The sequence below is a fragment of the Oncorhynchus tshawytscha genome, unplaced genomic scaffold, assembly GCF_018296145.1.
Source record: "Oncorhynchus tshawytscha isolate Ot180627B unplaced genomic scaffold, Otsh_v2.0 Un_contig_5561_pilon_pilon, whole genome shotgun sequence".
Classification (NCBI taxonomy): domain Eukaryota; kingdom Metazoa; phylum Chordata; class Actinopteri; order Salmoniformes; family Salmonidae; genus Oncorhynchus; species Oncorhynchus tshawytscha.
The window spans coordinates 56,844-69,035 of record NW_024609224.1 but is presented as its reverse complement, the minus strand read 5'-3'; the positions used below and the strand labels follow the sequence as shown (position 1 = coordinate 69,035).

The following is a 12,192-nucleotide window of genomic DNA, read 5'->3' as shown; positions in this document are numbered from 1 at the left end:
CGGTATGGTAGTAGGTACCAGACGCACCGGTATGGTAGTAGGTACCAGACGCACCGGTATGGTAGTAGGTACCAGACGCACCGGTATGGTAGTAGGTACCAGACGCACCGGTATGGTAGTAGGTACCAGACGCACCGGTATGGTAGTAGGTACCAGACGCACCGGTATGGTAGTAGGTACCAGACGCACGGGTCTGGTAGTAGGTACCAGACGCACGGGTCTGGTAGTAGGTACCAGACGCACGGGTCTGGTAGTAGGTACCAGACGCACGGGTCTGGTAGTAGGTACCAGACGCACGGGTCTGGTAGTAGGTACCAGACGCACGGGTCTGGTAGTAGGTACCAGACGCACGGGTCTGGTAGTAGGTACCAGACGCACGGGTCTGGTAGTAGGTACCAGACGCACGGGTCTGGTAGTAGGTACCAGACGCACGGGTCTGGTAGTAGGTAATAGACGCACGGGTCTGGTAGTAGGTAATAGACGCACGGGTCTGGTAGTAGGTAATAGACGCACGGGTCTGGTAGTAGGTAATAGACGCACGGGTCTGGTAGTAGGTAATAGACGCACGGGTCTGGTAGTAGGTACCAGACGCACCGGTCTGGTAGTGGGTACCAGACGCACCGGTCTGGTAGTGGGTACCAGACGCACCGGTCTGGTAGTGGGTACCAGACGCACCGGTACGGTGGTGGGTACCAGACGCACCGGTACGGTGGTGGGTACCAGACGCACCGGTACGGTGGTGGGTACCAGACGCACCGGTCTGGTAGTAGGTACCAGACGCACCGGTCTGGTAGTAGGTACCAGACGCACCGGTCTGGTAGTAGGTACCAGACGCACGGGTCTGGTAGTAGGTACCAGACGCACGGGTCTGGTAGTAGGTACCAGACGCACGGGTCTGGTAGTAGGTACCAGACGCACGGGTCTGGTAGTAGGTACCAGACGCACGGGTCTGGTAGTAGGTACCAGACGCACGGGTCTGGTAGTAGGTACCAGACGCACGGGTCTGGTAGTAGGTACCAGACGCACGGGTCTGGTAGTAGGTACCAGACGCACGGGTCAGGTAGTAGGTACCAGACGCACGGGTCTGGTAGTAGGTACCAGACGCACGGGTCTGGTAGTAGGTACCAGACGCACGGGTCTGGTAGTAGGTAATAGACGCACGGGTCTGGTAGTAGGTAATAGACGCACGGGTCTGGTAGTAGGTAATAGACGCACGGGTCTGGTAGTAGGTACCAGACGCACCGGTCTGGTAGTTGGTACCAGACGCACCGGTCTGGTAGTGGGTACCAGACGCACCGGTCTGGTAGTGGGTACCAGACGCACCGGTATGGTGGTGGGTACCAGACGCACCGGTATGGTGGTGGGTACCAGACGCACCGGTATGGTGGTGGGTACCAGACGCACCGGTATGGTGGTGGGTACCAGACGCACCGGTATGGTAGTGGGTACCAGACGCACCGGTATGGTAGTGGGTATGGTAGTAGGTACCAGACACACCGGTATGGTAGTAGGTACCAGACACACCGGTATGGTAGTGGGTATGGTAGTAGGTACCAGACACACCGGTATGGTAGTAGGTATGGTAGTAGGTACCAGACACACCGGTATGGTAGTAGGTACCAGACGCACCGGTATGGTAGTAGGTACCAGACGCACCGGTATGGTAGTAGGTACCAGACGCACCGGTATGGTAGTAGGTACCAGACGCACCGGTCTGGTAGTAGGTACCAGACGCACCGGTCTGGTAGTAGGTACCAGACGCACGGTTCTGGTAGTAGGTACCAGACGCACGGGTCTGGTAGTAGGTACCAGACGCACGGGTCTGGTAGTAGGTACCAGACGCACGGGTCTGGTAGTAGGTACCAGACGCACCGGTCTGGTAGTGGGTACCAGACGCACCGGTCTGGTAGCGGGTACCAGACGCACCGGTCTGGTAGCGGGTACCAGACGCACCGGTCTGGTAGCGGGTACCAGACGCACCGGTCTGGTAGCGGGTACCAGACGCACCGGTCTGGTAGTGGGTACCAGACGCACCGGTCTGGTAGTGGGTACCAGACGCACCGGTCTGGTAGTGGGTACCAGACGCACCGGTATGGTGGTGGGTACCAGACGCACCGGTATGGTGGTGGGTACCAGACGCACCGGTATGGTGGTGGGTACCAGACGCACCGGTATGGTGGTGGGTACCAGACGCACCGGTATGGTGGTGGGTACCAGACGCACCGGTATGGTGGTGGGTACCAGACGCACCGGTATGGTAGTGGGTACCAGACGCACCGGTATGGTAGTGGGTACCAGACGCACCGGTATGGTAGTGGGTACCAGACGCACCGGTTTGTGTCAAGAACTGCAACACTACTGGATTTTTCACACACTCAACAGTTTCCTATGTGTATCAAGAATGGTCCAGCACCCACAGAACATTCAGCCAACTTGACACAACTGTGGGAAGCAGTGGAGTCAACATGGATCTGACCTCTTCCTTTGGGTCGGTACTAACAGTCTACCACTTTCTCTCTCTCCCACACACACATCTCTCTCTCTCTCTCTCTCTCTCTCTCTCTCTCTCACACACATCTCTCTCTATTGCTCACATTTCTCTCTCCTCTTAAAAGGAGAGATGTGCAGATGTAAAGAGAGTATCAATCAACTGGCTTTTTAATAGTTACAGGGAGAAAAATACAGATCTGTGCTTGATTGCTAATTATTCTATGAGATCACACACACACACACACACACACACACACACACACACAGGGAGAAGTGTTTCCATATGTGTGGCTGTAGGAGTGTCAGTCGTCTGGTCAATGAACCACTAAGGAGTCATAAAGAGAATTACCAAGATGGCCGACCAAGTCCTTCTCCCAATGTGGAAACCATTAGGACCGCTGCAGCACTGCCCCACACACACACACACACACACACACGATGAAAGGAAGGTCGTGCAGAAAGCTGAGTGCTAATTGAGCGAAGGCAGCAGGAGTCGTCTCTAAACTACTTCCTGTTAGAATTAGACCCTGAAGTCAGGCCACGTTCAGCACTTGTCCAATAAGAAATGTTTGTTTTCATTGCAAAACGTTTCTCTACGGTTTGCACGAATGAATACACCTCAGGGCACAAACCCGAAAGCAATTCTATGCTGCTCTGTACCATCACTCATTCATATATCCTTATGTACATATTCTTTATCCCCTTACACTGTGTATGACAGTAGTTTTTTTTGGAATTGTTAGTTAGATTACTTGCTCATTATTACTGCATTGTCGGAACTAGAAGCACAAGCATTTCGCTACACTCGCATTAACATCTGCTAACCATGTGTATGTGACAAATAAAATTTGATTTGATTTGATTTGAATTCCAGTTTGCTGTGGTTTGATCTCAGACCAAGGACTCTGCTTTCATTCAGCCCTCAATTCCAGCATGTGCGCTCGTGTGCAACAGTCTCTCATACCATTTTAGTAGACACTCTTATCCATAGTGACTTACAGTACTTAGTGCATACACTTTCATACTGGTCCCCCGTCTGAATCAAACTCACAGCCCTGGTATTGCAAGTGCCATGCCCTGCCAACTGAGTCACACGGGACCATACCTCACCAGTTCCTCCTGTACGAGCCTGCCAACTGAGTCACATGGGACCATACCTCACCAGTCCCTCCTGTACGAGCCTGCCAACTGAGTCACACGGGACCATACCTCACCAGTCCCTCCTGTACGAGCCCGCCAACTGAGTCACACGGGACCATACCTCACCAGTCCCTCCTGTACGAGCCCGCCAACTGAGTCACACGGGACCATACCTCACCAGTCCCTCCTGTACCAGCCTGCCAACTGAGTCACACGGGACCATACCTCACCAGTCCCTCCTGTACGAGCCTGCCAACTGAGTCACACGGGACCATACCTCACCAGTCCCTCCTGTACGAGCCTGCCAACTGAGTCACACGGGACCATACCTCACCAGTCCCTCCTGTACGAGCCCGCCAACTGAGTCACACGGGACCATACCTTACCAGTCCCTTCTGTACGAGCCTGCCAACTGAGTCACACGGGACCATACCTCACCAGTCCCTCCTGTACGAGCCTGCCAACGGAGTCACACGGGACCATACCTCACCAGTCCCTCCTGTACGAGCCTGCCAACTGAGTCACACGGGACCATACATCACCAGTTCCTCCTGTACGAGCCTGCCAACTGAGTCACACGGGACCATACCTCACCAGTCCCTCCTGTACGAGCCTGCCAACTGAGTCATATGGGACCATACCTCACCAGTCCCTCCTGTACGAGCCTGCACGGAGTCACACGGGACCATACCTCACCAGTCCCTTCTGTACGAGCCTGCCAACTGAGTCACACGGGACCATACCTCACCAGTCCCTCCTGTACGAGCCTGCCAACGGAGTCACACGGGACCATACCTCACCAGTCCCTCCTGTACGAGCCTGCCAACTGAGTCACACGGGACCATACATCACCAGTTCCTCCTGTACGAGCCTGCCAACTGAGTCACACGGGACCATACCTCACCAGTCCCTCCTGTACGAGCCTGCCAACTGAGTCATATGGGACCATACCTCACCAGTCCCTCCTGTACGAGCCTGCCAACGGAGTCACACGGGACCATACCTCACCAGTCCCTTCTGTACGAGCCTGCCAACTGAGTCATATGGGACCATACCTCACCAATCCCTCCTATACGAGCCTGCCAACTGAGTCACATGGGACCATACCTCACCAGTCCCTCCTGTACGAGCCTGCCAACGGAGTCACACGGGACCATACCTCACCAGTCCCTTCTGTACGAGCCTGCCAACTGAGTCATATGGGACCATACCTCACCAATCCCTCCTATACGAGCCTGCCAACGGAGTCACACGGGACCATACCTCACCAGTCCCTCCTGTACGAGCACATACTCCCTAATACTATCTAAGTTCTGTTTCCTTTGGACCAGACCACAGGAATTTATATGAGGGGGAAACTATCACAGAGTTCAGTACACTGCCTAACAGGGCACACCAAAACAGGTCTCACAACTCTCTCTCTTTCTCCCCCTGACTTGACAGTGGTGAGGTCATGCACTCTCTCTCTCTCTCTCGTTGAAACAGATGTGTGTGTCTCTACCGTAGTGAATCATAACTCAGCGTCTGTTTCTCATCCCCCAGCTGTGATCCAAGTCTCCGCTTCACACTCAGAATCCATCTCAGCTGACACTACCCGCTCCCCACCCTTATTCTTATTCTGTTATCTCCTGTTCTTCCTTATTAGTGTTAGTATTACATTGTTATTGATTACTGCATTGTTGGGGTTAGAGCTGCAGGAAAGGGCATTTCCCTGTACTTGTGCACGTGACATTAAAACTTGATACATCACTACGGAATCACCTGGTCTGTCAAACAGATGGATTACCTGTCAAATGAAATGAGACAGACAGCATATAGGAACCATGTTGTTCTTGGACAAGAGACTGCATTGGGCTCCGATGGGAAGGGGACATGAGCCTGTTTAAACGTGACACGGGACGATATCAAAACACACACTGAGCATTTCATGCGCTGAATAAAAAAGGTTTAGACCTTACAGTGAAATGCTTACCTCCAATGCAGTTTTAAGAAAAATACCTAAGAAAATAAGATATTGTTTTACTGTTAAAACGTAATATAGTTGCGTTGCTAGGCGACTGTAAATTATTCTTATCTGCTGTTTGTACTGGGGCAGTCGGCGGGACCAAGCGAACGTCAATAATTCTGCGTCATGTGTGACTAACATTGGAAACAGCGAATCAGAAGCTTGTCCGCGTTTTAAACCGACCAATGAGCGATTTATCATCTTTGTTTGCGGAAGTGGAGCTGCTATCCTCCAGGCAAGTTTCGAGAGCAAATTTGAATGTATTTTGGTGTTTGTTTACAGCTCAAATGAAAAGCAGCTCACTCGAGAACGAGTGTAACATCGGAATGCAAAGTCATACATTCTATAAGAGCAGATATCACTGTAAATATCCCACGTGTGCTTTCTCCGTCGACGTTCATTCTTTCAAATCCGCTAGCCAGTTTTCGGCAAAAAAAGCGTGTTTTTATCGTGTCTTCCTTGTTTGTTCAGATGAGTACCTGTTCACTGGAGCATCCCAACGGGCAGAAGGCCGAATCTCTCCCCGCCAAGAGGCTCTGCAAGGGGGTGTGCGCGCAGGATGGGTCGGTCGGAGGTGGAGGGGGGAAGGCAAGCAGGGCCGTGGAGGTGGTAGGTGACATATCACTAATCTCGGCAACAACCCAGAACCAACATTGTTTGTCCACGAGAGAACATTTCACTGGCCTAGATAACCAGACCGGATGGAAAATGTACCAGTCTGTCAATCCGGAGTAGAAACAATAACAAAGCCTCTGTTATTGTAAAAATTCTGAGGGCCGGGCCTGGAAAAATGTAACCACTCAAATTCACGGACAGAGCTTTGGATGTAAGGACTGACCATCCAATATATACACATTATAGCTTTAAGCATGTTTTAACGCTATACAGTGTTTGTTTACATTTACAATGCTGACAAACATTGGAGTAAAACAAGCTCATATGAAGAATGTATAATGATGTTGCAATTGCAGATTGGCGTTTTTGTTTACTTTGTGGCAGCACATCTGGTTGGTGCCTGTTTGCACGTTGGCTAATATTAATTATCTAGCCTGACACAATCTCTTCCTCTATAGTCATACCAGTGTATAACCCCTCCTGTCTGTAGTCTATAGTCATACCAGTGTATAACCCCTCCTGTCTGTCTCTAGTCTATAGTCATACCAGTGTATAACCCCTCCTGTCTCTAGTCTATAGTCATACCAGTGTATAAACCCTCCTCCTGTCTCTAGTCTATAGTCATACCAGTGTATAACCCCTCCTGTCTCTAGTCTATAGTCATACCAGTGTATAACCCCTCCTCCTGTCTCTAGTCTATAGTCATACCAGTGTATAACCCCTCCTGTCTGTCTCTAGTCTATAGTCATACCAGTGTATAACCCCTCCTGTCTCTAGTCTATAGTCATACCAGTGTATAACCCTCCTCCTGTCTCTAGTCTATAGTCATACCAGTGTATAACCCCTCCTGTCTCTAGTCTATAGTCATACCAGTGTATAACCCCTCCTGTCTGTAGTCTATAGTCATACCAGTGTATAACCCCTCCTGTCTCTAGTCTATAGTCATACCAGTGTATAACCCCTCCTGTCTCTAGTCTATAGTCATACCAGTGTATAACCCCTCCTCCTGTCTCTAGTCTATAGTCATACCAGTGTATAACCCCTCCTGTCTCTAGTCTATAGTCATACCAGTGTATAAACCCTCCTCCTGTCTCTAGTCTATAGTCATACCAGTGTATAACCCCTCCTCCTGTCTCTAGTCTATAGTCATACCAGTGTATAACCCCTCCTGTCTCTAGTCTATAGTCATACCAGTGTATAACCCTTCCTCCTGTCTCTAGTCTATAGTCATACCAGTGTATAACCCCTCCTCCTGTCTCTAGTCTATAGTCATACCAGTGTATAACCCCTCCTGTCTGTAGTCTATAGTCATACCAGTGTATAACCCCTCCTGTCTCTAGTCTATAGTCATACCAGTGCATAACCCCTCCTCTAGTCTATAGTCATACCAGTGTATAACCCTCCTGTCTGTAGTCTATAGTCATACCAGTGTATAACCCCTCCTGTCTCTAGTCTATAGTCATACCAGTGTATAACCCCTCCTGTCTCTAGTCTATAGTCATACCAGTGTATAACCCCTCCTGTCTGTCTCTAGTCTATAGTCATACCAGTGTATAACCCCTCCTGTCTCTAGTCTATAGTCATACCAGTGTATAACCCTTCCTGTCTGTAGTCTATAGTCATACCAGTGTATAACCCCTCCTGTCTCTAGTCTATAGTCATACCAGTGTATAACCCCTCCTGTCTCTAGTCTATAGTCATACCAGTGTATAACCCCTCCTGTCTGTAGTCTATAGTCATACCAGTGTATAACCCCTCCTGTCTCTAGTCTATAGTCATACCAGTGTATAACCCCTCCTGTCTCTAGTCTATAGTCATACCAGTGTATAACCCCTCCTGTCTCTAGTCTATAGTCATACCAGTGTATAACCCCTCCTGTCTCTAGTCTATAGTCATACCAGTGCATAACCCTCCTCCTGTCTCTAGTCTATAGTCATACCAGTGTATAACCCCTCCTGTCTCTAGTCTATAGTCATACCAGTGTATAACCCCTCCTCCTGTCTCTAGTCTATAGTCATACCAGTGTATAACCCCTCCTCCTGTCTCTAGTCTATAGTCATACCAGTGTATAACCCCCTCCTGTCTCTAGTCTATAGTCATACCAGTGTATAACCCCTCCTGTCTCTAGTCTATAGTCATACCAGTGTATAACCCCTCCTGTCTCTAGTCTATAGTCATACCAGTGTATAACCCCCTCCTGTCTCTAGTCTATAGTCATACCAGTGTATAACCCCTCCTGTCTCTAGTCTATAGTCATACCAGTGTATAAACCCTCCTCCTGTCTCTAGTCTATAGTCATACCAGTGTATAACCCCTCCTGTCTGTAGTCTATAGTCATACCAGTGTATAACCCTTCCTCCTGTCTCTAGTCTATAGTCATACCAGTGTATAACCCCTCCTCCTGTCTCTAGTCTATAGTCATACCAGTGTATAACCCTTCCTGTCTCTAGTCTATAGTCATACCAATGTATAACCCCTCCTGTCTCTAGTCTATAGTCATACCAGTGTATAACCCCTCCTCCTGTCTGTAGTCTATAGTCATACCAGTGTATAACCCCTCCTCCTGTCTCTAGTCTATAGTCATACCAGTGTATAACCCCTCCTCCTGTCTCTAGTCTATAGTCATACCAGTGTATAACCCCTCCTTTCTCTAGTCTATAGTCATACCAGTGTATAACCCCCCTCCTGTCTCTAGTCTATAGTCATACCAGTGTATAACCCCTCCTGTCTCTAGTCTGTAGTCATACCAGTGTATAACCCCTCCTGTCTCTAGTCTATAGTCATACCAGTGTATAACCCCTCCTCCTGTCTCTAGTCTATAGTCATACCAGTGTATAACCCCCCTCCTGTCTCTAGTCTATAGTCATACCAGTGTTTAACCCCCCTCCTGTCTCTAGTCTATAGTCATACCAGTGTTTAACCCCCTCCTGTCTCAAGTCTATAGTCATACCAGTGTATAACCCCTCCTGTCTCTAGTCTGTAGTCATACCAGTGTATAACCCCTCCTGTCTCTAGTCTATAGTCATACCAGTGTATAACCCCTCCTCCTGTCTCTAGTCTATAGTCATACCAGTGTATAACCCCCCCCTCCTGTCTCTAGTCTATAGTCATACCAGTGTATAACCCCTCCTCCTGTCTCTAGTCTATAGTCATACCAGTGTATAACCCCTCCTCCTGTCTCTAGTCTATAGTCATACCAGTGTATAACCCCTCCTCCTGTCTCTAGTCTATAGTCATACCAGTGTATAACCCCTCCTCCTGTCTCTAGTCTATAGTCATACCAGTGTATAACCCCCCTCCCTGTCTCTAGTCTATAGTCATACCAGTGTATAACCCCTCCTGTCTCTAGTCTATAGTCATACCAGTGTATAACCCCTCCTGTCTCTAGTCTATAGTCATACCAGTGTATAACCCCTCCTGTCTGTAGTCTATAGTCATACCAGTGTATAACCCCTCCTGTCTCTAGTCTATAGTCATACCAGTGTATAACCCCTCCTGTCTCTAGTCTATAGTCATACCAGTGTATAACCCCTCCTCCTGTCTCTAGTCTATAGTCATACCAGTGTATAACCCCTCCTCCTGTCTCTAGTCTATAGTCATACCAGTGTATAACCCCTCCTGTCTCTAGTCTATAGTCATACCAGTGTATAACCCTTCCTCCTGTCTCTAGTCTATAGTCATACCAGTGCATAACGCCTCCTGCTGGCTGGATGAGTGTCTGCAGGGGATTGTGGACCAGGACTACACTGGCTCTATGGAACTGTCTGTCTACGATGACGCCAGCACTGTGAGTTACTAGAATACTACTATAGTACTACTGCAGTACTACTAATACTACCGCACTGTGAGTTACTATAGTACTACTATAGTACTACTGCAATACTACTCATACTACTGCACTGAGTTACTAGAATACTACTATACTACTACTGCAGTACTACTCATACTACTTCACTGTGAGTTACTAGAATACTACAATAGTACTACTACAGTACTACTAATACTACCGCACTGTGAGTTACTAGAATACTACTACAGTACTAATAATACTACCGCACTGTGAGTTATCAGAATACTACTACAGTACTACTACAATAGTACCAATACTACAGCACTGTGAGTTATTGAATACTACTATAGTACTACTACAGTACTACTAATGCTACAGCACTGTGAGTTACATACGTGTGTGTATGTGTTGTGTGTGTGTCAGGATGGTTCCAGAGCGATAGTGGAGGGATGGAGGGAGAGGCTGGAAAGGAGAGGTGTTTCCATGGTGATCTCTGGCCATGACTCCGCCCAACCCAGGGGAGGTAAGTGTACGAACGCAAGGTGTGTGTGTGTGTGTGTAAGCGATGTGTGTGTAAGCGATGTGTGTGTAAGCGATGTGTGTGTAAGCGAAGTGTGTGTGTGTAAGCGAAGTGTGTGTGTGTAAGCGAGGTGTGTGTGGTGTGTGTATGCTAGGTGTGTGTGTGTATGCTAGGTGTGTGTATGCTAGGTGTGTGTGTATGCTAGGTGTGTATGCTAGGTGTGTGTGTATGCTAGGTGTGTGTGTATGAGGTGTGTGTGTATGAGGTGTGCGTGTATGAGGTGTGTGTATGCTAGGTGTGTGTATGCTAGGTGTGTGTGTGTGAGGTGTGTGTGTGTGAGGTGTGTGTGTGTGAGGTGTGTGTGTGTGAGGTGTGTGTGTGTGAGGTGTGTGTGAGGTGTGCGTGTGAGGTGTGTGTGTGTGTGAGGTGTGTGTATGCTAGGTGTGTGTGTATTGTAACAGGCCCCATGTTGATCTCCTCTCCTCCAGTGGGTCATGCCAAGAACCAGGCTGTGTCCAAGAACCAGGCTGTGGGTCATGCCAGAACCAGGCTGTGTCTCAGAGCTCAGGAAAGTACCTCTGCTTTCAGGACGCTGTGAGTCACAACACAACGTGTTTATGTTAACCTGTCTCCTGTGTGTTTGTCTGTGAGATAATGTGTGTGTCAGTATGTGGGAGAGAGAGGTAGAGTGAGAAAGTATATGTGTGTGTGTGTGTGTGTGTGTGTGTGTGTGTGTGTGTGTGTGTGTGTGTGTGTGTAGAGGTCTGGAGGGAGTCATCGTCATGCTCTAGCTGCTGCTGTCTGACACATCTGGGCCACGTTTAGTACCACACACACACACTCACTCACTCACTCACACACACACACACACACACTCACACACACACACACACACACACACACACACACACACAGGCTATATAACAGGTGGGTACTGTATCAGAGTAAATGTTTGACAGAGCTGTCAGTATAACATGAGGACTGAGACTCCAGTCTGTGTGAGTGTTTGTGTTAGAGTGTGTGTGTGTTTGTGTTAGAGTGTGTGTTTGTGTGTGTGTGTTACACTTAGTAATTGTTAAATGAGCCTAAGCTCCACTGCATGTTACCGGTGTCAATGAGCGAGTTTGTTTTTCATGGCCCGGTGCCAGAGGTGGGCGGAGTTTTTACATTTCAGGCCATTCCATTGGTGCACATCTGAGAGCAAGAGAACCAAAGCACTAACCAGAGACATCGCAGCCAGGGACATCGCACACACACACACACACTCACACACTCGGATATGCTCTGTCTTGTGACGCACAAAAAATACAAAATATGGAACTGAATTATAGTCACGAGTTCTGGCCCCCGCCATGTGTGTGTGTGTGTGTGTGTGTGTGTGTGTGTGTGTGTGTGTGTGTGTGTCTAAGATGCCTGGGGCTGTTCTGTGCCCCAAAAAAAGCATAATTCCTGAAATGAGACTCTTTCTTATCCCGACTGGGCTGAAACAGAGTTGAAAGAGAACGGTGATAAAAATCAGACCGTTCCTCTAGAAATATAATTAAATGGTCAAATAGAGTTCAGTATCTCTCTAAATATTATCCTCTCCGCCCTCTCAGAGTTTAATAGAATGAGTCGGGCAGATCCGGAGTG

At 48.8% G+C, this 12,192-nt stretch overlaps 1 protein-coding gene across 7 annotated transcripts in view; it reads left to right on the top strand.

Moving 5' to 3' along the window:
* The first annotated feature begins 5,722 nt into the window (after positions 1-5,722).
* b3gntl1 (UDP-GlcNAc:betaGal beta-1,3-N-acetylglucosaminyltransferase-like 1) overlaps positions 5,723-12,192 on the top strand; it is a 54,625-nt gene continuing 48,155 nt past the window's right edge. For 2 of the 7 annotated variants that reach the window (XM_042314546.1, XM_042314547.1), the window contains exons 1-6: positions 5,725-5,870; positions 6,107-6,244; positions 9,921-10,037; positions 10,464-10,563; positions 11,049-11,068; positions 11,110-11,154. In XM_042314546.1, the coding sequence (XP_042170480.1) occupies positions 6,107-6,244; positions 9,921-10,037; positions 10,464-10,563; positions 11,049-11,068; positions 11,110-11,154 (420 nt within the window). In that variant the 5' untranslated portion in view covers positions 5,725-5,870. The other 5 variants (XM_042314550.1, XM_042314548.1, XM_042314549.1 and 2 more) reach the window with 5 other exon arrangements.